Source organism: Ahaetulla prasina, chromosome 3, assembly GCF_028640845.1.
Source record: "Ahaetulla prasina isolate Xishuangbanna chromosome 3, ASM2864084v1, whole genome shotgun sequence".
Classification (NCBI taxonomy): Eukaryota; Metazoa; Chordata; class Lepidosauria; order Squamata; family Colubridae; genus Ahaetulla; species Ahaetulla prasina.
In genome coordinates this window covers 76,316,932-76,344,386 of record NC_080541.1, presented here as the reverse complement: position 1 = coordinate 76,344,386, position 27,455 = coordinate 76,316,932, and the positions used below count along the sequence as shown (strand labels likewise).

The 27,455-nt window shown below is 35.4% G+C and overlaps 2 protein-coding genes across 5 annotated transcripts in view; one reads left to right on the top strand and one right to left on the bottom strand.

Moving 5' to 3' along the window:
• KDM1B (lysine demethylase 1B) overlaps nt 1-6,306 on the top strand; it is a 30,910-nt gene extending 24,604 nt beyond the window's left edge. For all 3 annotated transcript variants that reach the window (XM_058177880.1, XM_058177878.1, XM_058177879.1), the window contains 5 exons: nt 2,285-2,401; nt 2,933-3,058; nt 3,407-3,529; nt 4,165-4,317; nt 4,564-6,306. In XM_058177880.1, the coding sequence (XP_058033863.1) occupies nt 2,285-2,401; nt 2,933-3,058; nt 3,407-3,529; nt 4,165-4,317; nt 4,564-4,647 (603 nt within the window). In that variant the 3' untranslated portion in view covers nt 4,648-6,306. The remainder of the gene's footprint in view (nt 1-2,284; nt 2,402-2,932; nt 3,059-3,406; nt 3,530-4,164; nt 4,318-4,563) is intronic.
• Nucleotides 6,307-7,410: 1,104 nt separating this feature from the next.
• On the bottom strand, nt 7,411-26,512 carry DEK (DEK proto-oncogene). Of its 2 annotated transcripts, XM_058177883.1 has the most exons (11): nt 26,302-26,512; nt 21,598-21,740; nt 18,722-18,823; nt 18,335-18,444; nt 15,766-15,860; nt 14,251-14,371; nt 12,544-12,729; nt 11,865-12,000; nt 10,892-11,040; nt 9,570-9,638; nt 7,411-9,189 (listed from the first exon to the last, which is right to left on the bottom strand). In XM_058177883.1, exons 2-11 carry the CDS (start codon nt 21,725-21,727, stop codon nt 9,178-9,180), a joined length of 1,110 nt encoding a protein of 369 aa, XP_058033866.1. In that variant the 5' UTR covers nt 21,728-21,740; nt 26,302-26,512; the 3' UTR covers nt 7,411-9,177. The 2 variants fall into 2 exon arrangements, with proteins under 2 accessions (XP_058033866.1, XP_058033865.1); XM_058177882.1 differs by lacking the exon at nt 7,411-9,189 and having other exon boundaries at nt 9,543-9,638.
• Between the last annotated feature and the right edge of the window lie 943 nt (nt 26,513-27,455).

Here is a 27,455-nt window from a genome sequence, read left to right as displayed (position 1 = left end):
TTGGCCCATGTTGGAGTGGGCAACCTTTTTTCAGCATTGGAGAACACTTTTATTTTGTTCTTACTGTACTTTTGCCTTTGACAGCGGAAGATGTCATGCTTGATGGCATGAGATTTTCAAACTGGGCGGGGAGCCAACAGTTTCGATTCCTTCCTTCCTGGGTGGAGGAGCAGGGGAGTTAAATGCAGTTGATGAATTAAATGTTTTTAAAACCTTTTTTAGAGCAAGTATTTTGTGCCTCTGATTTATGACCTGTGCTTTTGAGAAATGTTTTTGCAAGAAGCAGAAAATATGCACGACGGTTTTTAATATCTATTGTTTCAAAATCCTGCAACCTGCCCTCACAAACGTAAGCCATAGTTCAGAAGTGGGAAAACTCAGGCTGGTAGACCAACTCATTCCCTGGCACTTTCCCTTTTATTTTCATAACTCTTCATTTGTTAGCCCAATTCTGCATCCTCTTTCTAATCTTTGGGTGGTATTTAGAAACACTTCTTGGGATTGTGAAGTAGTGCTAAGGCATTTGAGATTGTGCAGTTTCAGACAGATGTATGGGCTCAGTGGCACTCAGAAGCTCTCTGTTAAGTGTTCTGCCTTGGTCATCCATTAACCGAGTCTCTTTCAAAGCAGTTACCATATTTTTCGGACTATAAGACGCTCCGGACTATAAGACGCACCTACTTTTTTTGATGAGGAAAACAAGAAAAAGAAATCTGTCTCTGCCTCCCAGCAATTTTGCCTCCTTACAGCAAACAGCCTGCTTTACTTTCATTTTCATTTTCATTTTCAGCATAGCTTGATTAGCACAAGAAAAAAAGTATGCTCCCAGCAATTTATCTCCTTGCCCGTGCAGCAATGGGCAACGGCAATCCTTGCAGCCTGAAACAGCTGAGAGTCGGGAACAAACAACTTGTGCTAATTAGGCTGTGCTGAAGCTGAAATGGGCTGTTACTTCTTGCTGCTTGCTTCAAGGAGGTAAATTTCTGGGAGGCAGAGGCCAAAGGGTGGGGGCCAGTGGGTGGGTAGGGCTACATTCAGTGTATAAGATGCACCCAAACTTTCACCTCCTTTTAGGGGGGGAAAAGTGTGTCTTATACTCCGAAAAATACGGTACTTCCAAATTAAAACACTTCGGCATTAAGATTATAGGACAGCTTTCCCCAGTGTGATGTCTTCAAGATGTGTGGACTTCAATTTCCAGTGTGCAAGCTGTTGCAATCTTAGTACAGAAATCTGTGGATGCAAAGATTAGGGAAGATCATAGGCCAATAGGAGACATTGCATGAAAATTACACAGAGAGTAATTCAGAAGTAAATAATATCAATTTGACTTCCTCTTTTGGATCTGTTTCTGGTCTATCAGTACAGGAAAGGTTGAATGTTATTTGGTTATGGGGAGGGAAAGGCAGTTCTTTCCCTCCCCGTAATCAGTTCAGAATTACTAGTTGAAAGAGGGAAGAGCTAGAAAAGTTTCCTTGATGGACTGTGCCTTTTAATTGTTTTAAAAGAGGAAGATAATGTTTATTGTCTTAGATAGGTAGTACTTAACATGTTTTTCTGCACTGTTATCATGGCATTGTTTCTTTCTGGATTTGATCAGATTTATTGATGGAAAAAAAGCTGCTGAAAGTTTTTCTTTAAAGTATTTCTTTAAAGATGGCTCAATATTTTTTCCTGTGTTTTATTTACCCTTTTAAATATAGAAACAAATCTATGAATATACTGGGTTAAATTATTTTAATATAATGTAGGGATAGATTAATCAGTTTATGTCTGGTCAGTTTTAGTTTCACATATATTTATTTCCTTATAAATCCCTTCTGTGCCGTTTCCCCAATCCTGCAAATGAAAAATAAAGACCAAGAAGCTATTTCAAAGAATATTTCTAACAAATTTCAACTGTATAAAACTGTATCTTTCTAGATTCTTATCAAATATGTTGCTTAAACTAGACTTTTTAATTTTTATCTATATTGAACATTTTGAGATAGAATAATGTATAACTACCATGAGAATGGTTTATAGAATTGTACATAGAGTCGGGAACGACTAGCACATATGTGTGAAGGGAACTTTTACCTTTACCTTTTTACCGTGAGAAAGATCCATTGGTAGCCAATTAAATTATTAATTTAAATGTGGAAAAAAATAATATTGCAAGATACGGTTTATTACATTCTTATTTGCACATTAGCCCAGCAAAGTGTAAATTAGAAAATTTGGAAATATGGGATCCTTTAGCATTCTATTATAATAAAATTAGGGCTATTTTTCCTCTCCAAAGGTTCTAGTTGCTGTACCTTTAACTATTCTTCAAAAACCAGCAATTCAGTTCAATCCAGCTTTATCAGATAGAAAAACGAAAGCTATCAACAGTTTAGGAACTGGCGTCATTGAGAAGGTAAGAGTTTATTTTTTGTTATAAAAAGTAGAATACTAGGAGCAAATATTTGCAGGGAATGTTTTCCAATAGAAATGTGTAGAGGCCAGTGAAGGCCTTCCAAGTCTGTGCTGTAGAGAAATTATTATTTGAATAGTGACACAGATCCATATACTTGTATTAATATTTCTGGCAAAGGGTCCTAAAACTAATCTTGAGTCCTTATGGACTCCTTCATAACATTTTTAAAAGTTAACATTCTTTGCATAATCTGGTTTAGATAAGCTTATTCCAGTAAGAATGGATGTCACATGTATGTATTCATAAAAAATAATCCATAGTAGGATACCCCTTTGTCAAAACCAGTCTTTTGAGATGTCTTGAACCTAATTAGTTGGGTTAGTTTGGATGAGAAAAATCTTTGAAAGTAATGGCTTGAACTTATGCCCCTACAACGGGAACTATGTTTATGGAAAGGGATGGATTTTACTCCCTACTGCTATATACTAAACTTCCATGTGAGCAGAGGGTAAATACTGCTTTTTTGTTTAGATTGCACTACAGTTTCCTTACAGATTCTGGGAGAGCAAGATTCAAGGAGCTGATTACTTTGGCCATGTTCCACCTAATTCAAGTAAACGTGGACTCTTCAGTGTTTTCTACGACATGGACCCACAGGTATCCAGTATCTTCCTATTCTTCTGATTTGGAAAAAAAAGATTACCTTCGGAATACCTTTCCTCTTGGAATTTAATGTAAATTGGCATTTTTCCAATATATAATCTCTCACTCATTTACGGTACATTTTATGCTAAGAATATTTGGCAATTGACTTTTGTCATCTAAAATGAATGTGTTTTGTTGTAAGACAAGCATTAAAAAAAAAACCAAAACAATTTGCAATTATTCTGCACCGGCACATGTTTTAAGTAGTTGTTTTATGGGATGGCCAGCATTCATTTAGAGGTTGTTAAAGGGAACCACTAGTAGAGGAAACAATAGCTGATCCTTCTGTTATGTTTTCAGCGTAAATGCAGTGTTCTAATGTCTGTAATAACTGGAGATGCTGTGCGAGCAATAAGGAACTTGGATGACAAGGAAGTACTGCAACAGTGCATGGCTGTGCTTCGGGAATTGTTTAAGGAACAGGTCAGTTTCTTTCTCAAAGATAACAACATTCATTCCATACAGAAGGAAAGCAGACTTCCCAGAACGTCTTTAAAAAAATCAGGGATAGATGAATTTATTATATGATGTCATTTTCTAAATGTTTGGTATTAAATTTATTTGGTCCATTTCTACATGACTTCAGTTTAAAATTGTGCATGTTTTTAGCACACTAGGGTAAAGAGCGTTTTACCTACTACATATGTACACACACACACGCACATATTACAACTCCAACTTTATTTGAGATGTTGTGTGTAGCACTATCATGGATGCCTAAGAAACTGAAATTTGCAGGAAATGACTGAAGGAGTGACTGATTGACTGACTGAATTTGCTAGATTATATATTGTGCATTTCACAAAGCCAAAATCTGTGAATTCACGCATCGTAACTATAACAAGAATGATAATACTCTAGTTGTTTTCTGTATTGTATTAAAGCTCAGAGCACATGATTAATAAAGTCTGCTTTGTTTAATTATTCACGGGGCAATTATGCATTTTAATGTTTTAACAAGATGTTAAAACATTCAATATGTTTTAAACAAGTATCTAGTTTTGGACACACTACGTTTCATTTTATTGCTATTAATTTTTCTTATCTTTGCAATTCAGGAAGTGCCAGATCCAGTCAAATATTTCATTACAAGGTGGAGCAAAGACCCTTGGATCCAAATGGCATACAGTTTTGTAAAGACAGGGGGCAGTGGTGAAGCATATGATATACTTGCTGAAGACATACAGGGAAAAATCTTCTTTGCTGGAGAGGTGAAATCTCAAATTACATTTTTTTTTAAAAAAAATACAGCTTTGTTCAAATCAGAACTAAGTTTGAAAAGACTAAAAACATATTCGCGCTTTGAATAGGCTGTAGAAGGATTTCTGAAATTATTCTTGAATAATTGGGAATAGAATTACTGTTGCTAAGCAATGCAGTCATAAAAGTGCAGTCTAGAAGAGCCTTTTGTATTTCTCTCAAAATATATATTCTGAAACTTTTTTTATTTTAAACAGGCCACAAATCGGCACTTTCCACAGACAGTTACAGGAGCCTACTTGAGTGGTGTTCGAGAAGCAAGCAAAATATCAGCGTTTTGAATACTAGTTTACATTTTAAAAGAAATCCTAAATCCACATGGTGCTCAAATTTGTGAAGACAAAAGTGATTTCATTGTTTATGCCTTGAAGATGCACTTCACACACTTCATCCCTTATTTTTTCACTAGGAAGTCTGTATTATGAAAGGTGGAACTGTAATGAACCTTAAATAGTGGTAGATGGACTGTCAAATAGCTCATAAGTAGTTGAATATTTCTTCAAAAGGATAGTAGGTTTCTCCAATCATGTATAGGGTGAAAAAAAAGTCTTAAGAAATGGTTAGAAATGGAAACATGGAGGCCTTTGGTACCAATTATATAGTACGCATAAACAACCATAACATTCATTACTGACCTGCAAAAAATAACATAAAAAAGAACTTCTGTATGAAACTAGTATTTGCTCATCATGTACATGGCCTAATAAAAATATGTGGACATTTCCTTTCTGTGCACTTAGTTTTAATAATCAGAACTTTAATTAAAGAAATATAATGGATGTAGGCAACTCTGGAAAAAAATTGGGGGGGGGGTTAAAACTGGGGTTTTTGAAAAGTTAAATGATGTGACATCACCCAGAAGCAAATTTAAGATGATAACATGTACAGTGACAATTTCAGTATGCCAGCATACAACACCTTTATTTTTCAAAAACATTGCTTAGATGTATTTAAAAACTGTTTGCTGCAAACATGCAGTATGCAATATTTTCTAAATATATAATGGAACGGCTTGTCTCCTGGAATTTTGAGTGCTCGATTGCTGGAGTTTTTCAAGAAAAATTGCACAACCATTTGTCCAATGGTTTTATGACTCCTGCCTTGGAGATGGTATTATGACTCCTGCCTTGGGCAGGGAGGTTGACTAGAAGACCTCCAGGTTCCCTTCCAGCCTTATGATTCTATGAAGACTTGAAGAGTAACCTGATTTACACAGTAGAAGACAGACTGGAAAAGAATTACTGTTTTAAAATAGACCAGTTTTAATATTGTAAAGTTTACTAAATTAAATGGACTTTAATAATGAAAATATGTATATAAAGAAAAACAAAATAAACATGATTTCTGGAAATTTTCTCTGATCTGAAATGCTCGAATTATGGGAATGTTTATCTAAAGCAGTTTAGCTGTTTTTTTTTTAACCTAAACTTATTTTCTTTGGTACTTACTAATCTTTTTATGTGAAGTTTTAAATAACAAATGGTATTAGCAAATAAAGGAAACACATCTTAAATCCAAATGATATAATGTAGAGCATTTAAATACTGAGGAATAGACATCTATAGATATTTTATTGTCATTAATGTGAAACTCCTGCTTTAAATATTGAATCACTGTATAAATTGTTTTTATAAGGAAAGATCAGATATGAATATTCTTCACATTTATTTAAATGAGCTAAATATTCAGGAAAAAATCCCAAAGATTTTTTGAAACTTCCTCATTTATTTACATATAGCAACTTACGTCTTGTAAAGAATTTTGAAGTATTGACTAGTGATCATAAGTAAAGTGATTTAATAGCAATATAGTAACTGAAAAAAGGCTCATCTGTGTTAATACAGGTATAGTATTGAATTACAACCACAACTGAACCCAACATTTCTGTTGCTAAGCAAGACATTTGTTAAGTGAGTTTTGCCCCATTTTACGACCTTTCTTGCCACAGTTAAATGAATCACTGCAGTTAATAATGTGATTATTAACTGAATTTAGCTTCCCCATTGACTGTTTGTTAGGAGGTTGCAAAAGGTGATCACATGACCCCAAGACACTGCAACTGTCATAAAACCTGCCAGTTGCCAAGTATCTGAATTTTCATCACATGATCGTGGGGATGCTGCAGCGGTTGTGTGGAAAAAAAGTGTTACTTTTTTCAGTCCTGTTGTAACTGAACAGTCACCAAACAAATGGTTGTAAATTAAGGACTACCTGTACAGTGTCTGTATATTAAATGTGACTTTGTTCTCTGCTTAGGCTGTTTGGAAAATAGAAATTGTATAAGAAGACAACCAGCTTCTTAGATATTTAAAGAAAACCTGCTGGCATTAATTCATAAAAATAGAAGACTAAACACTAGAGAGAGACTAGAAAAGAGTTGGATATAGTGGTACTTGGGCATACTGATGTAACCATGTAAGGTAGCTTTCATTTCTGCTTTTTTACTTAAGTATAATTTGCTTGTAGCTCCAAAATGAACATTTATCATTGTTTATTGACCAAACAGATGAATGAAATGATTTTTGTTTCTCTTAGAATGACATACTTAAAAGCCAAGATTATAAATCAACTTGAAGTCCTGATTTTAATTAATCCTATAGCTTGCTTAAACAATTATACATTAGAACTGTTAATATTATATAAAGGCAAAACCTACAAACAAGTAAAGGATATAAACAGAGAAATAAGATAAGGGTCTATGACAGCTCACAGTTCCTTAAAAATATTTGGAGAATTAATCTTTAGTACTCTTTTTTATTCTTTAGAATAATTGTTGCTTAGGGTAATGTGTATACTCATTGTCTACACAAAAATAAAGTTCTTATCTTAAAATTTTGCTTCATTAGGATAAAAAGGAATATTTTGTCTAGATGACACATACAAGCACCTTTGATTCTGTATCAAGTTTACTGTACGTGTATTAAAATATCAGTGTACATTTTCCTTAAAAGACATTTATTGAATAAAAAACTTACACTCAGCTTAGTAAAAATGATTGCGTGCAAAGAAAGTGATAAAAATGATATAAGTCGATCAATTAACAATATTTTGAAATATAGATTTATGATTCCATAACTACATATTAATACATTGTTTAAAATCTGCAATCATTTTAATCAATACAGTCATGGAGAAATCAGTTATACTTGACTTCATTTTATGACACATTTATTTGGCATTTGCTGGAAATTTTAACACATGATGATCTGATCCCTTAAAGGATTTTTGTGAACAGGTACTTCATTCTGGAATTGAATAAAAATTTCATGAACAATTATTTGCAGAATTGAGATTTTAATTTAATATCATACTAAGCAGGAGTCGCCTAAGATCAGGTGAAATGCTCCCGGTTTGGACCAGATCAGCTGAGTGATGGGTGGTTCGGAGAACTGGTAGCAAAAATCCCTGGCCCACCCACCCATGCCCTCCCAATTGCCTGGTCACCTGCTTGCTGCTTTTTTCCGGCTTGCTTGCTTTTCCTGCCCGAATGGTAGGAATAGGTTGTAAAAAATGCTTTTAAAAGGTTAAAAAAAAGGCTCTGACGATCACAACTGAGCCGTGCGATCGTCAAGAGCCTTTTTTTTACAACCTATTCAGCCGAATAGGTAATAATGCTTTTAAAAGGTAAAAAAAAAGGCTCGATTGCGCGCCACAGCTACACTCCCCCGCGCGCTGTTCTACTTACCTTCCTTTCCATGCCTCCTTTTGGCATGCATTGTGCGTGCACGCACCTCGCATTTGGTGTGTGGTGCGTGTATGCGCAGTGCATGTTTGGCACGCAGAGCACATGTGCAGCCACCGAACTGGTAGTAGACCGGTTCAGATTTCACCATTGCCTAAGATTAATGCATTTAAGTATGTATTTTCCCAAAGTATAGATTCTGAGAATCCAAAACAAGGGTACAATTTTGCAAGAATGCTACATTGTTCAAGCAACACCAGATAATGGTCAATACTACCCACCTTGGAAAAAGCATTTTAGAAATCAAAATCATATTTATTTTTTTATGAATTAACAATATAGGATATCACATTAAGCCTTTAGAGCTATAAACATCTGCACTCAGTTAAAGACTGAAAAATGAGTGCAATTAAATTCCTTACAAAAAAGAAATGTGCTATCTTTTGTATGGTGATTATACTTACTTCCTACTTAATCACAACATGATTCATAAACACTGATACTGGTCATAAATCTAAAACACATTTTTCTTTCTTAACCTAGTTTTAAGCAAAGAAATCTGAAATAAGCTTATATACAAAAGCCTTTAAAAGTACAAAAATAATATCTATTCGTGATTGATCATGCTTTACAAGTTTCAGTTGAATACACATGCAAGATAGTAAAACATAACCAGTCCTAGTCAGGGCATGTGACTAGCTCCTGATAGAAAATGGGTAAGTATTCAAAATAAATTTAATGCCCAATACTGCAGTATTTAAGCCTCTGCATGTGTATGTACTAATAGAACAGCTTTCATATTGTTCTTTTAAAAAAATCTCTACATTACAAACACTAAAACCTACAATAGCTATATGACTGTTTTTACAAAGAAATATCATAATGTACAAAGTAAAAGTAAGGGACATGTATTACCATGCAAAATTTAGGAATTATATTAAGCTCAATTTTTAAAAAGTTGGCAATTCCCATCAACACTCAGAACATTAAACCAATAGTAATCTCCTAGTAATATTATGTTATACCAAAAGAGTAAAACAAAAATAATAAATTTTACAATTTGCTGGTTTTTGTAAAATATTTAAATCCAGAAGAACAAGTCTGTAGCCTTCATTTTCTTCCCATTAGATCATGAAATGAGCTAAAAAGAAAAGAAAACATTTCATCTTCTATATATATCCACCTTTCCATGAACATTTTGCTCAAGCTGCAATTTTAACATCTTTAGAGAAAGTTCCAAAAAATCAACAGGATTTTCAATTAATATTAAAGTTTTTGTTGTTATTATACATCTATAGCATGTGATTAAACAAACATTAAAACAAAATTACCAAGATGCATATTAAGCACAGAGTTAATTAAAATTTGGGCCTGAGGAACTGAGTTTCACAGTTAAGTTTAGTACTCGGTTTTAAAAATTTCTAAAATTTAAATATATTTATTTACCAAACCCATCTCAGCGAAACAAGACATGTATCATAGTTGAAATTTAATATATGATCTCATTGATCAAGTATTTACCTCTTTCACTGTCTTTTTGATGAATTCTTTTCTGTCAGATAAGTCATAACTGGGATAGCTTTTATATACCTGTAATGATCAATTTAAAACAAGTTTAATCAGGTGAAATGAAATGAACCCACTTATGATGGGGAAAAGGAAGGATTCTGTTTTAAGAACTATTTCCTTCAGTATTTTCATTATTAAAATTGTTCCCTCAACTATTTGCAAGAAGGAAATTATGCAATAAAAATAAAAGGTACTCATGGCTCTTAATAGGGTTTCCTGCCTAAGTAGGGGGTTGGACTAGAAGTCCTCCAAGGTCCCTTCCAACTCTGTTATTCTATAATTCTAATTCATGTCCCCAACCATTACTACAAAACTGAGGAAAACTAGTGGTGACTTGCACTCTATTTCACAGTGAATCCTTTCCAGTTCTCATCTTCATATATGGAAAAGAGAAAACTAAATGCTTACCCTGAAGGTTTACTACTCTTGTTTGATTTGACAAAGGCATTTAAGAATGGATTAATGTTCCCTATAACTTGAAAGGCAGGGCTCATATAACCTAGATATTTATCTTTTAAATGCTGTACTGCTGGACTCTTAGACTTCTCTTGTATAGCTGACTCTGAGACAGTACAAACTAAAAGAGTCCATCAAATAAAGGAAGACAAAAAGGAGGGGGGATGTTAATACATGAAATTGTTGCCAGAAATTGGGCCAATTACTGCCTCTATCTAATCTACCACAGAAGCTAATTGCTGCAGGGACAGAATAAAGGAAGATTTGTGTGTATATTGCTTGAGATCTCATTAAAAATATTTATTTATTTTGAATGCTATATTAAAAAAAATTAATAAGTATTACAGGAGAGCTATGAAAGAGGAAATATACAAATCAATATTGAAAATGACAAATTAGGACTGGAAAGCTCATACTCAGAATTCTATGCCATTATGATCATCATTAGTGACCATGGGCTTGTCAGTATACTTCAGCTCAAAACAATACTAATTTCTATAGAATTCATGTGTTGTTGATGGCAAAATAGGCAAAACAAAAGTACAGGCCTTTTTATCATTTATGCTACATTCTGTTTTGTACTGTATTTTCTTTTATGCAGGGTGGTCTGTAATAAAATTTGGTTGACTAATTATATTTTAGCTCCTTATTGGTCTGATTGCAAGCATTAAAAGGGTGGGGTTTGTTAGGGAGGAAGAGACTATATCCTTGCTGCCAAGGCAAAAACTACAGAAGTACTGTATATGGATCTTTATTTGCAGCCTTTAAAACTATATATACACAGTAAATAGTACACAAAATAAATGGCAAATATATACCTCTTTACAAATTTGTTTCATGGTAACTTCCTCCAAATTTGCATCAGCAAGTAGTTTTTTCACAGTTTCTTTCAAATCTTCATCTGTGGGTGGCTTTTTCAATTTTTTTATTAAAGGCTCATCATCTGAACTATTCTCAGATTCACTTTCTAAATGAAAAATATTTTGTTAAAATGCAGATAAAATGTAGTTTTTCCTTCCACCAATCAAATTTAACTTCGAATAAAATTGCAAATTAGTTTATAGTAAAGAAAGCTTTACTTACTGGGATTTTTCAAAGAGAAAGATTCAGATAGTAAAAAGGTATCTTTTAGATTAGAGTACCCCAACCGTTCTGGCTTTGCGGACTGGCCGGGGAAAGGGAAGAGAAGGGGATGATCCCATGCATGCACACAAGCAGCTCCATTTGGAGCGCCTGCGCTTGCCCAATGCTCATACAAATAGCGCGCACTGTCGCCTGCCACTCAAGGCCCAGTAGTAGGCTGTGGCCTGGCAGTTGGGGACTCCTGTTTTAGATTTCTTTTTTTCCCCCTCCTGTTTTCAGATTCTCCAACTCATCCGAGTCATCTCTGGGTGCTTTTCACCCAGTATAGATGAGAATGGATAATCAAGATGTTTGATTTCTAATATGGTTGATTTCACTAAAAAAACAATTCCTCTTAACCTGACAGAACATAAGAACAAATTCTTTTTGTATAAAATATGAAATTCAGAAGTGCTTTGTTTTCATGCAATAGCTCCAAATTATATGACTGAAGTTGTTTAATAGAAACTGAGTTCAGTATTTCCAACTGGCCTGCCAGGACATTTCCTTTTTGGTCCCAGCAGTCAAAGTGAGCATTAAAAGCCATGAAATAGTACAAAATATTTTGGGACATTAAGGATGCCTGGTTCCTCAAAAACCCCCACACAATTTGAAATTAGTTTTTTGTCAGCTTATAATAACTGTGATTTGATGACTTGATGAACTTACCTTTTTTGGAAGAGTTCTGACTCTTCTTGGTTGTACTGCTATCTGCTTTCTTGACATTAGCATTTCTTGAACCCTTTTTGCTTTTTGAAGCTACTTTTTGTTTGGGTTTTTCTTTCTTTGTTGATTTTTTAGGTCGCTGTGAGGTAGGTAGAAAGCACAGTAAAATCTATTTCAATATCAGTTTTAAACATACTGAACTAATGCAAATTTCACCGCCCTGAGTCCTTTGGGAGAAGGGCGGTATAAAAATTTAATAAATAAAATAAAATAAAAAAAATGCAAAAGAAATAAAATAAAAGTGTAACCCATTTAAACACTGTTATGTATGCTTTACCTGTCTCAAATATCTGTGGCTTGTTAAAACAGGTGTTTCTATTTTTTTTCCCAGTATGCAAAAAGATACATTATAGAACATGTAGAGTTGTGCCTAGAAATCTGATACGTAGATAATTTTGACCTTAAAATAACATTATAGCATTATAAACTACAGTTTATAATTGCCATTATTCAGCTAATTCTTTTAAGAATCATTCATAACATTAATATATCTTAAAAGTGATAAATTTAAGAAACTTTGGGGCTATCTGTAACAATCTGATCCCATGCTGTTGCCATTTAACTTAAATTATTGGTGAGAGTATAATTCTTTAGCACATATTATTTATACTGAAGTTCTTACCTCTTCTTCACTTTCTTTATCTTCCTCAGATGATTCATCTTTCCCTTTCTTTTCATCGTCTTCACTGCTAGATTCATCTGTCAGGATTTCAGGACATTTGGTGCGTTTGGCTTTCCGTGCTGTTCCAGAGCTACTACGTTCCTTTTTACCACCTTTGCTGGGAGTTTTCTTGGATTTTGGCAATGGCTTAAATATTTTTTAAAAAAGAAATAGAACTGAGTAAGAATTTAATCCCCATTCAGATTAAATATTGAATGTTACATATCTGTGACCTTTTTGATACATTTTTCAGAGGTGCTCTGTAAGTGGGCAGTAATTCCCCAAAAGTCGGTTCCACAGAATTCAGCAGAAAATTATTGAAAGCAGAGTTTAAGGATACTTTGTATTATTTATAGAGATTAGGGAAGATTGAAGAAGTAAATAGAATATGGGTTTATAAAATTTAAATATTACAAAACAAATCTTAACAAACGGTGGTTTTGTTCTAATTAGCTACTTCAATTTGCATCTAGCATATTTTTCACACTATAAGACGCACTCCCCCCCCCCAAAAAAGTGGGTGGAAATGTATGTGCATCTTCAGCGGAGGCTGAAAACAGGGAGTGTGGAGGCCGAAAATGGAATGTGTGGAGGCGGAGACAGGCGACGATGATGGGCAGCAGTGATCCCCGCAGCCTGGAACGGGGCGAAAATGGGACGCACAGAGGCCGTAAACAGGGAGTGTGGAGGCCAAAAATGGGGCACACAGAGGCCGAAAACAGAACACGCAGAGGCGGAGACAGGCAATGACGAGGGGCGGTGATGGTCCCCGCAGCCTGGAACAGCTGATAGGTGGTATTCCGGGAGGCCGATCCAACCGCCAATCAGCTGCTCGTGCTAAATAAAGCTGCGATAAAGTGCTGAAGCTGACCAGGCTGTTTGGTGCAAGGATGCTAGCCAGATGAATACTGATGGATGCTGGGAGGCAGAGGCAGATTTTTTTTTCTTGTTTTCCTCCCCAAAAGCTAGGTGTGTCTTATGGTCCAGAGTGTTTTATAGTGCCAAAAATATGGTATTTTCTGTTTTTTTACAAAGGGAAAAATAAAGAAATAACCTAATAGTTTGAAAATAAGCCCCACTAAAATGTTTTAATTTTCAAGGCATGTTAGTACAACCCCAAGAGCTTCACTTGCCCTCAATATTTACATGACTTCCCACTCACCACAACTACTGTAGCTTATCAGTTTGTTGAATTTGCTTTCAGAAAATATGACCTTACAAATATATCTAAAATAAACAGTAATTAAAATGGTTTCAAATCATATACTTGTATTGTTAATGGAATAATGTAGACATAATCAACCCATTCAGATAAGCAATTGTAGATGCAGGGCAATTCTTGAAAGTAACTATCTTTAATAATCTTACAGAGGCTAAAAGGGCATTTGATTTGTTGTTGAGAGTTACTTTAGGTAAACTTTAATATCAATATCTCAAATATCTCACCTGTATATAACTGTCCTAAGCCACGGCATATAGTTATGCATGAAATAAGTAAAACATTAGTGTAATTTTGTGCTAACAGCTAGGCTTAGAAGGAATAGCTGTAAAAAATCAAGCACAACATCCTGTCTTTTTTGTTATAGGGAACAATGCTAATATGTTCAAATTATTTCCTAAACCCCATTTTAGTTTAGATTAAAACAATGATCTAAGCATAGCTCTCACCTTGCCTGAAGGTTTTGGATGCATTAGGAAATTTAAGATTCTTGCTACCAGTTCACTGTTAACTCCTGATCTTTCCAAATCAAGAACTTCACATATGCTTTTTAGCATTGCATTTCTGTATCTGTAGAGAAACACACTTTTTAAAACGTTTATAAATATTTACTAAATATGTAATACAAATAGGTAATATATTTGTGTGTGTATGTATATATACACATACTTGCACATACATAGATACATACATATATACACACACATACGCGATATATAATATCCTTGGTAGATCAAAGTATTTAAAATGCAGAGGCCTCCAAGCCCTTTCAAATGTTAATCAACACTCCTTATCAGTGTTACCAACCATCATTTTGCAGATAGACAACTAGATTAATGTTTTATGCTTCTTTTTTAGCCTCCACACAACATATCCAAATCACTAACATTAATCAAGTATTCTTAAAATTAGTGAAAATTAAAATATTAACAATTGCTCTGATTGTTACATTCCCTATACATGAAATAAAATTGCACAAAAAGTTCTCTTAATCATAAATACCAATAGCAACTTGAAAACTATGGAAGACCTTACAGTTAATGTAAATAAATAAAGAAAACATTAAAATTTGACAGTATAATATTTCTTCCAACATGAAAGTTGGTCTTTCATCAAATCCTTAAATATGAATATGATTATACTGCTAAATTACAAAGCTAAAATTTCCAAAGCTAGTTACAAAGGGAACTAATGTGTTCTCTTTTGACTGGATTGCATTTTAAATGTAGAGATGTGAAAACCTACAGTATTTTATTCAATAAACTAGCTGGACGCCCATGCTTCGCTACGAAACTGTGTGCTCGGCCTTGATAAATTGATACTTACAGTCTGAAACTTAATATAGAATGTGTAACTCCATAGCATCAACGCGTTAATATAATGCAACTAGCAGTTGGAACAGAGGGGGAGGGGGAGTAGAATGTACCAGCCCGCAGCATCCATCGGTATTCATCTGGCTAGCACCCTGTCAGTGTGTGAGAGCGTTGAGGGGTGTTTGGAAATTCAAACAGTATTTGCTGTGTGAGCAAGAAGGAGATAGGAAGAAGGCTGGGGGTGGCTTAGCTCAACTGTTCTGTATTAAAGCTGCTTCCTGCTGTAAAAGTAAAACTGAAAGTGAAACTCCTCTCCTTTGCTTGGGTTTTGCATTTGGAACACATTTCTTTTCAGGTGGGGAGGGAGAGTAGAACTCCTTAGCATCAGAGTGTGTTAATATACACTGCTATAAACATATCAGCAACAATGTAATGTTTTACTATAATTTAAGGTAATGATTATATTTTAGTTGTTTAATTTTTTAAACATACTACGTTAGAGTATGTCAAATTATATTAAATTATATTCACAGATATGATTTGAAATACTTGTACGGTTAAGTTACTAATTGAATTTTGTCCTGGGAATGCATATTAGGCTCCAAATGTTTTGAACATTAATTATATTGACTAAACATTTTAAAGTCTCACTTTTTCAGCATTTCTTCCTTTTTCTTGTATTGATCACTTCCTTTTTCAAATGGAAATCCACTGAACTGTCCTACATTCTTTTTCAGTGAAGTAACCTAAAAAAGAATACGATTGGTCAGTATAAACAATGTTGCAATGTTCTTTATTTCATCTAATTGTCAAAATATCAAAGTATAAATATTTAGCTTTAAAATCAGATAGCAAACTGTCATGTCAACTTTGACTAAATTCTAAATATATAACAATCAAACTACAGGGTAGTCCTTGATAGACGATCATAATGGAGGCTGCCCATAACAAGACAAGAGGGGCTAATTCTGGCTGCACAAGACAAAGCCTTAAGAACAAATGCACACAAAGCAATAGAAGTGAAAAGAGAGCAACAGACAGCAAATGCCGCCTCTGTAAAGAAGCTGAAGAAACAGTGGGCCATCTAGTTAGCTGTTGCAAAAAGATGGCACAGACTGGCCATAAATGACATGACCAAGTAGCAACAATGATGCATTAGAAGATGTCCAAGAAATACCATTTGCCTGCAAGCAGGAATTGTTAGGACCATAAAAGAAACAATGTAATAGAAAATGAAAGTTAAAAGAAGTTAAAATGCTCTGGCAGACAAGCATCTGACACATAACAATTATCAATAAGAAAGACAAAAATGTCTGGATAGTGCACATGGCAGTGCCTGGAGACAGCAAAATAGAAGAGAAAGAACTGGAGAAAATAACAGAATACAAACATATGTAAATAGAAATAACATGACTGTGGCAAAAGAAAGCAAATATAGTAAGAGTAGTAATAGGCACTTTAGGGGCAGTACTAAAAAATCTGGAACACCATTTGAACAGAACAGGATCAGCATTGACAAAATCACTATCAGCCAATTGCAAAAGGCAGCCTTCCTCAGAACAGCTTACATCTTGCCACAATACCTTTTACCTTTAATATCATCAAACAACATTTGCCTATCCTTGGGTAAGACTCGATAAATGGACAATAATGCCAAATCCAGTCTAAATATCTGGCTGTGTGACGAACCATAATAATAATAATAAACATTTGGGATCTGTAATAAAAATTGAATTGTACTTTGACCCAGCTGTGTGACGAACCATAATAATAATAATAAACATTTGGGATCTGTAATAAAAATTGAATTGTACTTTGACCCAGCACCAGCAGATCCCATATTTATCAAAATATTTATCAGTTAATAATTGAAAAATATTTTATAAATAGTATTTATTTGAAAGCCTACACACAGGGATTCAAGAAAACCTGTAGTCAATTTTGCATTATTTATTTATTTATTTATTTATTTTATCACATTTATATACCGCCCTATCTCCCTAGGGACTCAGGGAGGTTCACAGGCAAGTAAAAAAGTACATATAAATACAGACTAAAATAACAGTTAAAAAACTTATTCTACATGGCCGAATTATTAAAAAGCAATATAAATAATAAAACCCATTAAAACCAGTATAAACCAGCATTGCCAATAGGTATGAACTTACTTCTCTTGAACAGCAATTTTGACACAATTACTATTTGTTTTGGAAATGAAATGAAACTGGGATCAAATATAGATAGTCCTTGACTTATGACCGCAGTGGAACCCACAATTTTGGTCATAAGTTGTTGTAGGTTGAAGTACATATAACTGTTGTCATGACCATTTTTACAATGGTTGTAAAGCTTGAAATTGCATTCATTAAGCAAATCATGTGGTCATCTGTACACCGCCCTGAGTCCTTCAGGAGAAGGGCGGTATAAAAATCGAAATAAATAAATAAAATAAATAAATTAAGAGAATCCAGTACATCCAATGGGATTTTTTTTTTGCCATTTTCTGCTGGAAAATATTACAAATCACAATCACACAACTGGGCAACTCTACAACCAATTGTGTATGTGAGCCAGTTGCCAAGCACCCAGTACGTGATCATGCAAACATGGGGTTGTAGCTGCAGAAGTTGTAATGTTGAGAATGGGTCATAAGTAGCTTTTTTGAAATCCATCATAACTTTGAATGGTTATTGAGTGACCCATTTTAAGTCAAGGACTACTGGTAACCAAAAGATAAGAGGCATAAATAAAATATGTGCCTCACCAGAAAGAGGCTCATCTGTTATTTACCAGGACTAGGGCCTTTATAGTAATGCCTCCAAAAGTTTTGGAATCCCCTCCACTTAACTGCCTTCACTATGGTGTCTGAGGAATTTACTTTTATAGCTTTTCCTTTTCTTTTTATAGTTTAAGCATTTCCTCTGTAGAAGACTTGTTTTCAATCTGCTTTTAAGAATGATGACATGTTTTTATGAGCCAATTTCTGATAATTTTAACTATGGTTTATGGTTTTGTTATTTTGTTTACAGTATGTATTATATTTTCAATTTTGGATGTGATTGGAATTTACTGGATTATATTGTAAATTGCTGTAGGCTTCCATTGATGGTAATATGCAGCATATAAATGTGCTCAATTTAGGAAATGGTGTGATTTCATATAATCATTATATATCAATTTAACACAGTACGAATGAAAAGCATGTTATGAAATTTCTTACTGTGCCTGGCCTGTTGTAAAGAAGTTTGTGTAAATTTCGAAGTTCATCAGTTTTCTTCTTACTTAAAAAGTACTGTATTCTTTCAATTTCACAAAGTTTTTGACCCTTTCCTGAAAAGGCAAATATGTTATAATAATCAAACAAAGTTACTTAATCACTTTTTAGCCAATCTATTATTTGCTTTAACCAAAGCCCATCCCCATATTTATTGCAATACTGCAATATTGCTTCAAAATAAATATTAAATGTCCCAAGAACCTAAACATAGGATAGTTTAGAAAATTACAAATGTGATCTCTATATTATATACACAAAAGTTTTCTCTTCAATTAATACTTGTTTGATTTCAAACAAAGGAAAGTATAATATGGAAAATAAATAGCTTGCCTGGTGTAATTGTAAAAGGTTCCTTCTGTAATGATGACACCTGCATTGTCAATCTTTCTACTTTCTTCTTCTCTCGCTTTCCTTCAACAATGAGGCTCTTTTCTGAAAGACAATTGATAGTTTCATGAAATCAGGAAAATGGTTGAAATTACTGCACAGAACAAACAAAAATAAAGTAATATGTAGGCTTAATAAGAGTGTATGTGTCACTTGAAAAAGCATTCTGACCTAAAATACTAGCAAATTAGAGTCAGATGTAGTCAGATGCTCAAATAATTTAACAATTTATCCACACATGGAATGGAATAGAATATAATAGATTTATTTGACAAACTATGATTAGACACACGAGGAATTATCTATGGTTCAGAAACTCTAAGTGTACCTCTAAAGCAACAGAATCATCACCTAAAGTATTTAGTTTTATGATTGTTCAGCTCCACTGTTCCAGCTGCACCACATGGCCAATTGTTCAACCCCTATCTATATGCAGTTTCACAACAGTCTCAAATGAGGCCAATGACTTGTATCATCTGCAAACTTCGTACTTTAACAGAAGGATCCCTAGAGATGCAGTCATTGATATAGAAAGAGAAGAGCAATGGAGAGAGCACACAGCCCTGAGGGAGCCCTGGGTTAATTGCCCGAGTACTAGATGTAATTTTCCCTACCTTCCCCTGTTGCTTCCTATTTATCAAAAAGCTAATAATCCATTTACAAGTATGGACAAGCACAGTGAGCTAAATCAGTTTAGAATAAAAATTTTCTGGAATGATGTTATTGAATACCAAGCTGAAGTCTACAAAAAGGCTCCTCGCACAGGTCTCCAGAGATTCAAGGTGTTGCAAGATGTAGTGCAATGCTATATTGACAGCATCATCTGTCACCCTATTTGCTATAGGCGAACTCCAACCGGTCTAACAGTGGATCCGTGATGACTTTCAGGTGGGCTAGCACTAACCTCTCAAAGGTCTTGATAACTAGAGATGTCAGAACAATTAGCCTAAAGTCATTCAGCTCCCTAATGTAGGATTTCTTAGGAAATGGGATAATGGTAGAGAGTTTGAAGCAAGAAAGAACATAACACATCTCCAGTGATTTATTAAAGATCAGCGTGAAGATGGGGGACAGTTATTCAGCACAAGCTTTCAAACAAGGAGTTACTATTTGAGGATGGTGCTTTTCTGATCTTTTGTCTATGAAATGGACCTCACACATCTTTTTCTAAGATCACCAGAGGTAGAGAGCTCAGAGGGATGGAGATAGGTGTAGGATATTTGGCTACTGTTGGTATATATGAGGTGGGGAAGGTAGCAGTAGATGACAGTGATCTCCTCTCAGATCTACAGTAGAACACATTCAGTTGATGATTCAGTGGGATTTTATGCATTATTTCCTCTCAAGCACTTCCAATACACTTTGAAATTTAAGGATCATGAAAATATAGCATAATTTATGATGCTATGTTAACCAGGTACCAGGTCTTCTGGTTGCATTTGAATCCAGTAAGTATGATGAATCTCCTGTCAACAACAGAATCATGCAATAAACGAAAATCAATACATTTCCCTGCATGACTCAACATTGGCATTATACGTATAGAAAATAATTATTGTAGTTTAACATCAACTGCTGATTTCTATATGTTCTAATACTTTAAAATGTCAAAGCATAGGTTAAAAATACTGTCTCTTATTACAAAGTTTGGAACTAAAATTATAACTTAAAGTAGGAAACTTAAAAAAGTTAAACTGGGGATGTTACTAAAAATATCAATAGGTTTTTAAAAATAATTTATTATATTTGCATAGCTAACAATATACAAAATAATTTCCAGGCATTATAAGTGAATAAATTTGATTTGGAACAATTATATAGGGGACTCAACTGTGGTTGAATGTCAAGGACTACTTGTAGTATGGTGCTTCTTTTTCTCAGTTCCAGCTGTTTCTTTTGCCTATTTCTGGGGGAATCTTTTCAGTGCCTAATCCCAGAAGCCCCTTGGAAGAACCTAAGTCAGCAGGACAACCTCCTCCACTATCTTAGAAGTCAGTCCCACACAGGCAAGCAATCTTAAAGCAGCAATCAGAGCTAGGCCTCATGCCTGACCTGAGATAGACACCTTGGTGAATCTTGCACAGGTGAATTGGCACTCACAATACAGGACTCTCCTCAGCACATTTCTTCCCAGATAGCCTGTTTCCACTCCTGGCTGTATAAGCACTGGACATGCCAGTACCTGTTGCAGTAGGATAGTAACTTAGCAACAGGAAAGGCCTGTGGAAAACATTGTAGGTTTTTTTTTTTTTTTGGTCCTATGGCAGATCTACAGGCACCAACAGTGAAATGAGACTGCTAGAACTTGTACCAGGAGTGTATCTTTGCTCCTCTTATGTAAGTAGAAATGATATTCTATTCTCTTTCACATTGGGAAGTGCATTCCCTCTCAGGCAAATCTGGTGAGGTTCACTGAGACTTACTGTTACTGTTTCTCTTTTCTAATCTGTCTGAAAGTAGCAATTCTCTTTATGCAAGTTTGGCTTATAAATGAACAGCTTTATCAATGCCAAACCATACTTCCACTCAGCCAGGACAAAGTGACAGTCAGTTTCTTTAAAGAATGAGCATGATTCCCCCACCTTTTAAATGTGACTACTAAGGGTCACATCCCACAATTTGAAGTTCTCCATCTTAATATATAATAAACAGAAAATAAATGTAAAAAAATTGTTCACTGTTCTCTACACTCTACAATAAACTCCATTTTGGAGAGTTTCTACTTGAAAGTGACAAGGAGCCAGAGGAGGATGGGATCTGAAAATAGCTTGCTGTCTATACAGTCGTTTGAATCTCTGTTAAGAATAAATTCCACTCACCTTTTTCCTCTTCCTCTTCTTCTTCCTCTTCTTCATCCTCACTATTTTCAGCTTTGTTTTCAGTTCGTGGTTCTCTTTTTTCTTTTTGTTCAGTAGAAAGTAAATCATCTTTTTCAGAAACAGAAGACATATCTGCTTTCTTTCTGTATAGACGATATAGGGGAAAATATCAACTTAGTATGAAGCATTTTATTACTACTACTAGTACTGAGACTTTCAACACACAGCAGCAGTGTTGCACTTTCTAGCACAAAGGTTCATACACTGTGCATAATTGGTTTATTTTTGTCTTAGAATGATATGTAAACCTACTCATTACCATTTAATGTTATATACTTATTTGTTGTTGTTAGTTGCGAAGTCGTGTCCGACCCATCGCGACCCCATGGACAACGTTCCTCCAGGCCTTCCTATCCTCTACCATCCTCTGGAGTCCATTTAAGCTCAAGCCTACTGCTTCAGTGACTCCATCCAGCCACCTCATTCTCTGTTGTCCCTTTCTTCTTTTGCCCTCAATCTTTCCCAGCACTAGGCTCTTCTCCAGTTAGTCCTTCCTTCTCATTAGATGGCCAAAGTATTTCAGTTTCATCTTCAGGATCTGGCCTTCTAAAGAGTAGTCAGGTTGATCTCCTCTAGGACTGACTTGTTTGTTTGCCTTGCAGTCCAAGGGACTGGTGCAGGACCAGAGTTCAAAGGCCTCGATTCTTTGGCGCTCAGCCTTTCTTATGGTCCAACTTTCACAGCCATACATTGCAACTGGGGAAACCATAGCCTTGACTATACGCACTTTTGTTGGCAGGGTGATGTCTCTGCTTTTTAGTACAGTCTAGATTTGCCATAGCTTTCCTCCCTCAGGAGCAAGCGTCTTTTAATTTCTTGGCTGCAGTCCCCATCTGCGGTGATCTTGGAGCCCAGGAAAATAAAATCTGTCACTACCTCCATTTCTTCCCCATCTATCTGCCAGGAATTGAGAGGGCCGGATGCCATGATCTTAGTTTTCTTAATGTTGAGTTTCAAGCCAACTTTTGCACTCTCCTCCTTCACCCGCATCAAGAGGCTTTTTAGTTCCTCTTCATTTTCTGCCATTAGAATGGTATTATCTGCATATTTGAGGTTATTGATATATCTCCTGGCAATCTTAATTCTAACTTTTGATTCATCCAGTCCCGCCTTTCTCATGATGTGCTCTGCATATAAGTTAAATAGGCAGGGCAATAGTATACAGCCTTGCCAGACTCCTTTCCCAATTTTGAAACAATCAGTGGTTCCGTGTCCAGTTCTCACTGTTGTTTCTTGACCTGTATACAGGTTTCTCAAGAGACAAATAAGATGGTCTGGTACACCCATCTCTTTAAGAACTTGCCACAAATTGTTGTGATTCACACACTCAAAGGCTTTAGCATAGTCAATGAAGCAGAAGTAGATGTTTTTCTGGAAATATAGATACTTATATATACTTATAAATATACTTATTAGGTCACTTTTATTTGTTCCATAAACAATGATTAAAATGTCCTGCGTTACCATTATATAAGTTCAGTAACTGCCTTTCAAATTTTCTTACACCATAAGAAGCAGTTTTTCTTAAGAGTAGATATATATTTTTTATATAACCTATTAAATACAGCCCCAAATCTCATGTGAATATTTTGCTATAAATTCAACATTATCTGGTAGGTAAATCAGATAAACATGCAGATAAAGACAAACTACTGGTAAATAAAACAGATCGATTGAATAGTTTTATGACCACATCAAAGGTAAAATACAAGGTATATTTCCAGGATAAACTAGGTAAAAGAAAATATAATACATTATAATAAATTAAATTTATTTGTTCCCCATCTCATCATAAGTATACTAAAAATAAAGAATCAATTATTACTTCTATTATTGGTAATGGAAAAAACTGGAAATAAATTCCTTGTGTGTCCAATCACTTGGCCAATAAAGAAAATTGAATTACATTGAAATGATACCCTGATTTATTCAATATAATTCTTAGCTGAACTGCCTTGTCTGTAACTTAGCAGTTCTGCTAACAATGTATATGTTAGAGCCTAAGAGAAAATAGGACCATGAGAGATTCAGGTCCCAGTGGGCAATCCTTTCATATATGGATTTAAAACATCTAGGCCTTAAAGGGACATGGAGTTGACAAACAAAATATGAGCAATATCTTCGATGGCTAGGGCAGTGCATGCATATATCCTCTCATATAGGAAGATGGAAGCACCTAAATTTTCCATGGAATCAAAAAACTTAAATTTTGCTCTGGAGTAAGCTGTTCTGTAAATTATGTAAAATAAATTCTGCATTAAACACACTAAAGAACAGAAAGATGCATTCAAAATAACACTTTCTATAAGTTTAGCATACAATTTCAAATTATTATATCATGATTCTAGAGATTTCCAGTTACTCAAATAGAATTGGACAATATGACTCCCACATATGAAAGGAAATTAATCAAAATTAACTTAGAAAACTATTACTAAACCAATTATTTATTTACTTCCAGAAAATTAAGTTAGGAAATTTTTGGTTTATAAAGCAAGTCAAAACTGTTTTGTAGTGCCGCTTTGCAAATACTTCTGAACTAGATAGACTTTGGTCTCACCTATAAAAAATAGCAATGGATCATTCAACACATTAGATTATTCAATACATATTTTAAATAGGTATTTGGTATATATCTGCTTGGTAAATTTCGTACAAGGACAAACAGAATTCCAAATAACTACTTATACTGAAATTAGTTAATTCTTGGCTTTATATTAGTTAATTCTTGGCTTTATATACCAAGAATTAGTTAATTCTTGTTAATATATTAATATGTATAGAATCAATACAAAAAAAAATTCAGATGTATAGATATAGCAACCAAGATAGACTTAAAAATCCTTGTTCATTTTGACCAAGTCACTATTATACATAAGAACATAATAAAGATCAATTTAGACCATGATCACTTGAATACATATAGACACCACGCAAGAAAACTAAAGCAGAATCTTCCAAGTACATTTACCAAAAATTGATAGTCAAGAGGGATACTGTTTTTCAGTGTCATGAGAGCCTTGTTCCTTGAATACATTTATCCCCTTTTAAAATTGTCTAAGTTAATGAAGCTTTGCATTAAATAATGTAGTTTATTTACAATATACAGAACTTTTGAAAAGTGAAATGTAAGTTCAAAAACTCCATTCAGCCATGAAATTCAATAGTTACTTTGGATAAGGCAGTACAACTCAAACTACTAGCTCTGAAAACCAAGCTGCTTGAATAAGTACACCAGAGCATTCCGTATAATGCTAAATAATAAATTCCAATATGACATTCTGTGTCTGATTTTTACACTTTTATGTTTTCTTCACTGAAGTAGGCAATTCTTGCTATCTCTGCAGATAGAAACAGACTATTTTAAGAGGCCATTTCATGCAGTTGGTGGAGCGAGCATGCAACAGATGAATTTGTACAACATGATTACCAACTGGATCATGTAGTGGAAATAACTAATCATCTGATCTTGCATAATACTCCATATCATAAACTAAGCATACTGGTACATTTCTCACAGCATTTCAGGCTAAAATACAGTTATTCGTTTTCTGATGCAGTATTGATGTTTTCAGATTGTCAGCTCATAGAAACAAAATATCTTTTTCGAATAATACCAAAAAGGAAGGTTTCTGAGTTGCACAGTACTTTTCAGCTTCAATGTTTTAACTTTTAGCAGAATTTTAGCAGCAGAATTTTGAAACAAATTCTTCAGGAGTAGTAGCACATTGGTGAGATAGGCTGCCAATAAATATAATAAACATAATAAATATAATACTAATAATAACAATCACCACTACCAACAACAATAATAATGCTGGCAGCAACCTGTATCAACCATTAGCGGCGGTCAATGGTATTTGTGATACATTTTTAAATGTTCAGCTGACTAAGCTTCATGTTTAATGAATAAAAAAATAATAATTAAAAAATCAAGGTGCTAGGAGCGGGAAATCAAAACACCCCCATCTTCCCCTCAGAATTGCAAATCCTAGTAACTTGTGAAAGGAAATCGGTTGGGTGATTTTGGGCCAGTCCCTTTTTCTCAGCCCAACCTACCTCGCGGGGTTGTTTGTTGTGGAGAAAATCGGACATAGGAGTATTAAGCCCGCTCGCCTGAGTTTTAAAGGAGATTGCAGGCAAGGAATTACAGGGACGTGAAGCAGAGGAAGAGCACCGAGGCTAAGAAATTACACAAGGAGGAGGACAATAATAATAATACAATATCGCGGCCGAGGAATTACGCGACGTCCCCAAGAGGCGAATTGATCAGTTAGTTTTACTACCGCTTTACTACCATTTTACTACTGCTGCTTGCTTAAAGACCATAGGCTCCTGTAGCCTCAGAAGGCAGAGCATACAGCCCTGGACAGTTGGCGAGGACTGTGACAGGCAGCAGAATTCCGGCGGGAAAAACAGTTGGAGCCGCGGAAAATGTCAGGCCTCGCGCTGGGCGGAATTGAAGTCCACTCTGAGGGAGAAGGGAAGAGAAGCGCTGAGAGATTCTTTCCCTTTTTCCTGGTTCTATGGGAACCATGCTAGGCCTTCCCCGGTCGGGTTTTGGACACTACCACACCGCCCCTCCGGTCGGGCCTGTCACAAGCATCTTTTCGGCCGTTATCCCAACAACACGGAAACACCCACCTCGGATACTTCGGGGCGCTTCTAAGAAAACGGGCCCAGCAGCGACGGAGGCGGCCCCCGGATGGCGACAAAACAAAACGCTTCAGGAGGGCGCGACCCGCGTTTAACAGAAGACGGGTAGGGGGTGATATTGGCGTTACTGGCTTTCCTCACAGAAAATCAACAACGTTTCAAAATGGCGGGTTGTCAAAGGAGAAGAAGGAAGCGGGAAAGTGCCGGCCAATAGATGCTCAAGGCGTAGACCCTAGGAGGCGGGGTTAGAAAGTGATGGGCAGGAGAGCAAGTCAAAGACATGAATTTTTCGAGGAAAGTAGGTGGAGCATGCGCAGAGTCAGAACGCTGTCCGGAGTGGGTGAGGAGCTCCGCGAGGCCTCATACAGTTCCCGGCGCGGTTTTTTCTTCTTCTTAATTGTGAGGTGGAAGTTGAATTCCCTTCCAAATCCAGAGAATGGAAAAAGGCAGGGTATCGTTTCTCAGAGCTTAGCTTTTTTCCCCCTCCCCCTTTAAAACTCCGTGGGGGAAGTACATGATTTATTTACTCGAAATAAGTGGAATAAGTACAGCAGGTATAGCTTGGGAAGCGACACTTATCCCAAAGAGGTGGATAGGTGAATTCTTGGTTTGGTCTGTGCATAAATCAGTTGCACAAAGCAAAGATTAATTGGATATGTCTGGTTAGTGAAAAAAAGAATTAGGGGTGAAATAGCTGCCACAAAGAAGTGGGAGTCAATCTATTCTCCAAAGCAGGGGTCTCCAACCTTGGCAACTTTAATACTTGTGGACGAATTCTGGGAGTTGAAGTCCACAAGTATTAAAGTTGCCAAGGTTGGAGACCCCTGCTCCAAAGCACCTGAAAGGAGGATAAGAACTAAGAAGCAACAGATGGAAACTAACCAAGGAGAGAAGCAACTTAGAACTAAGAAATTTCCTGACAGAACAATTAATCAGTGGAACAGCTTGCCTCCAGCTTGCTTCAACACTGGAGGTTTTTAAGAAGCGACTGGACAACCATTTTGGTTGGAAATGGTGTAGGGTCTCCTGCTTGAGCAGGGGGTTGGACTAGAAGACCTCCAAGGTCCCTTCCAACTTTTATTCTGTAAAGGAATCTTTATTGAATATGTGCCCTGGTTTTTGGATCACAGTTTCTTGAATAA

Excerpts from the sequence above, each read along its gene's own strand:
- DEK (XM_058177883.1), bottom strand. The coding sequence starts at position 21,727 with ATGTCTTCTGTTTCTGAAAAAGATGATTTACTTTCTACTGAACAAAAA. Across the intron at positions 18,824-21,597 it reads AGAAGAGGAAGAGGAAAAAG|AAAAGAGCCTCATTGTTGAA; the intron begins GTGAGTGGAATT and ends ATTGTCTTTCAG. Across the intron at positions 11,041-11,864 it reads TCAGAACTCTTCCAAAAAAG|AAAGTGAATCTGAGAATAGT; the intron begins GTAAGTTCATCA and ends TTTTTCATTTAG.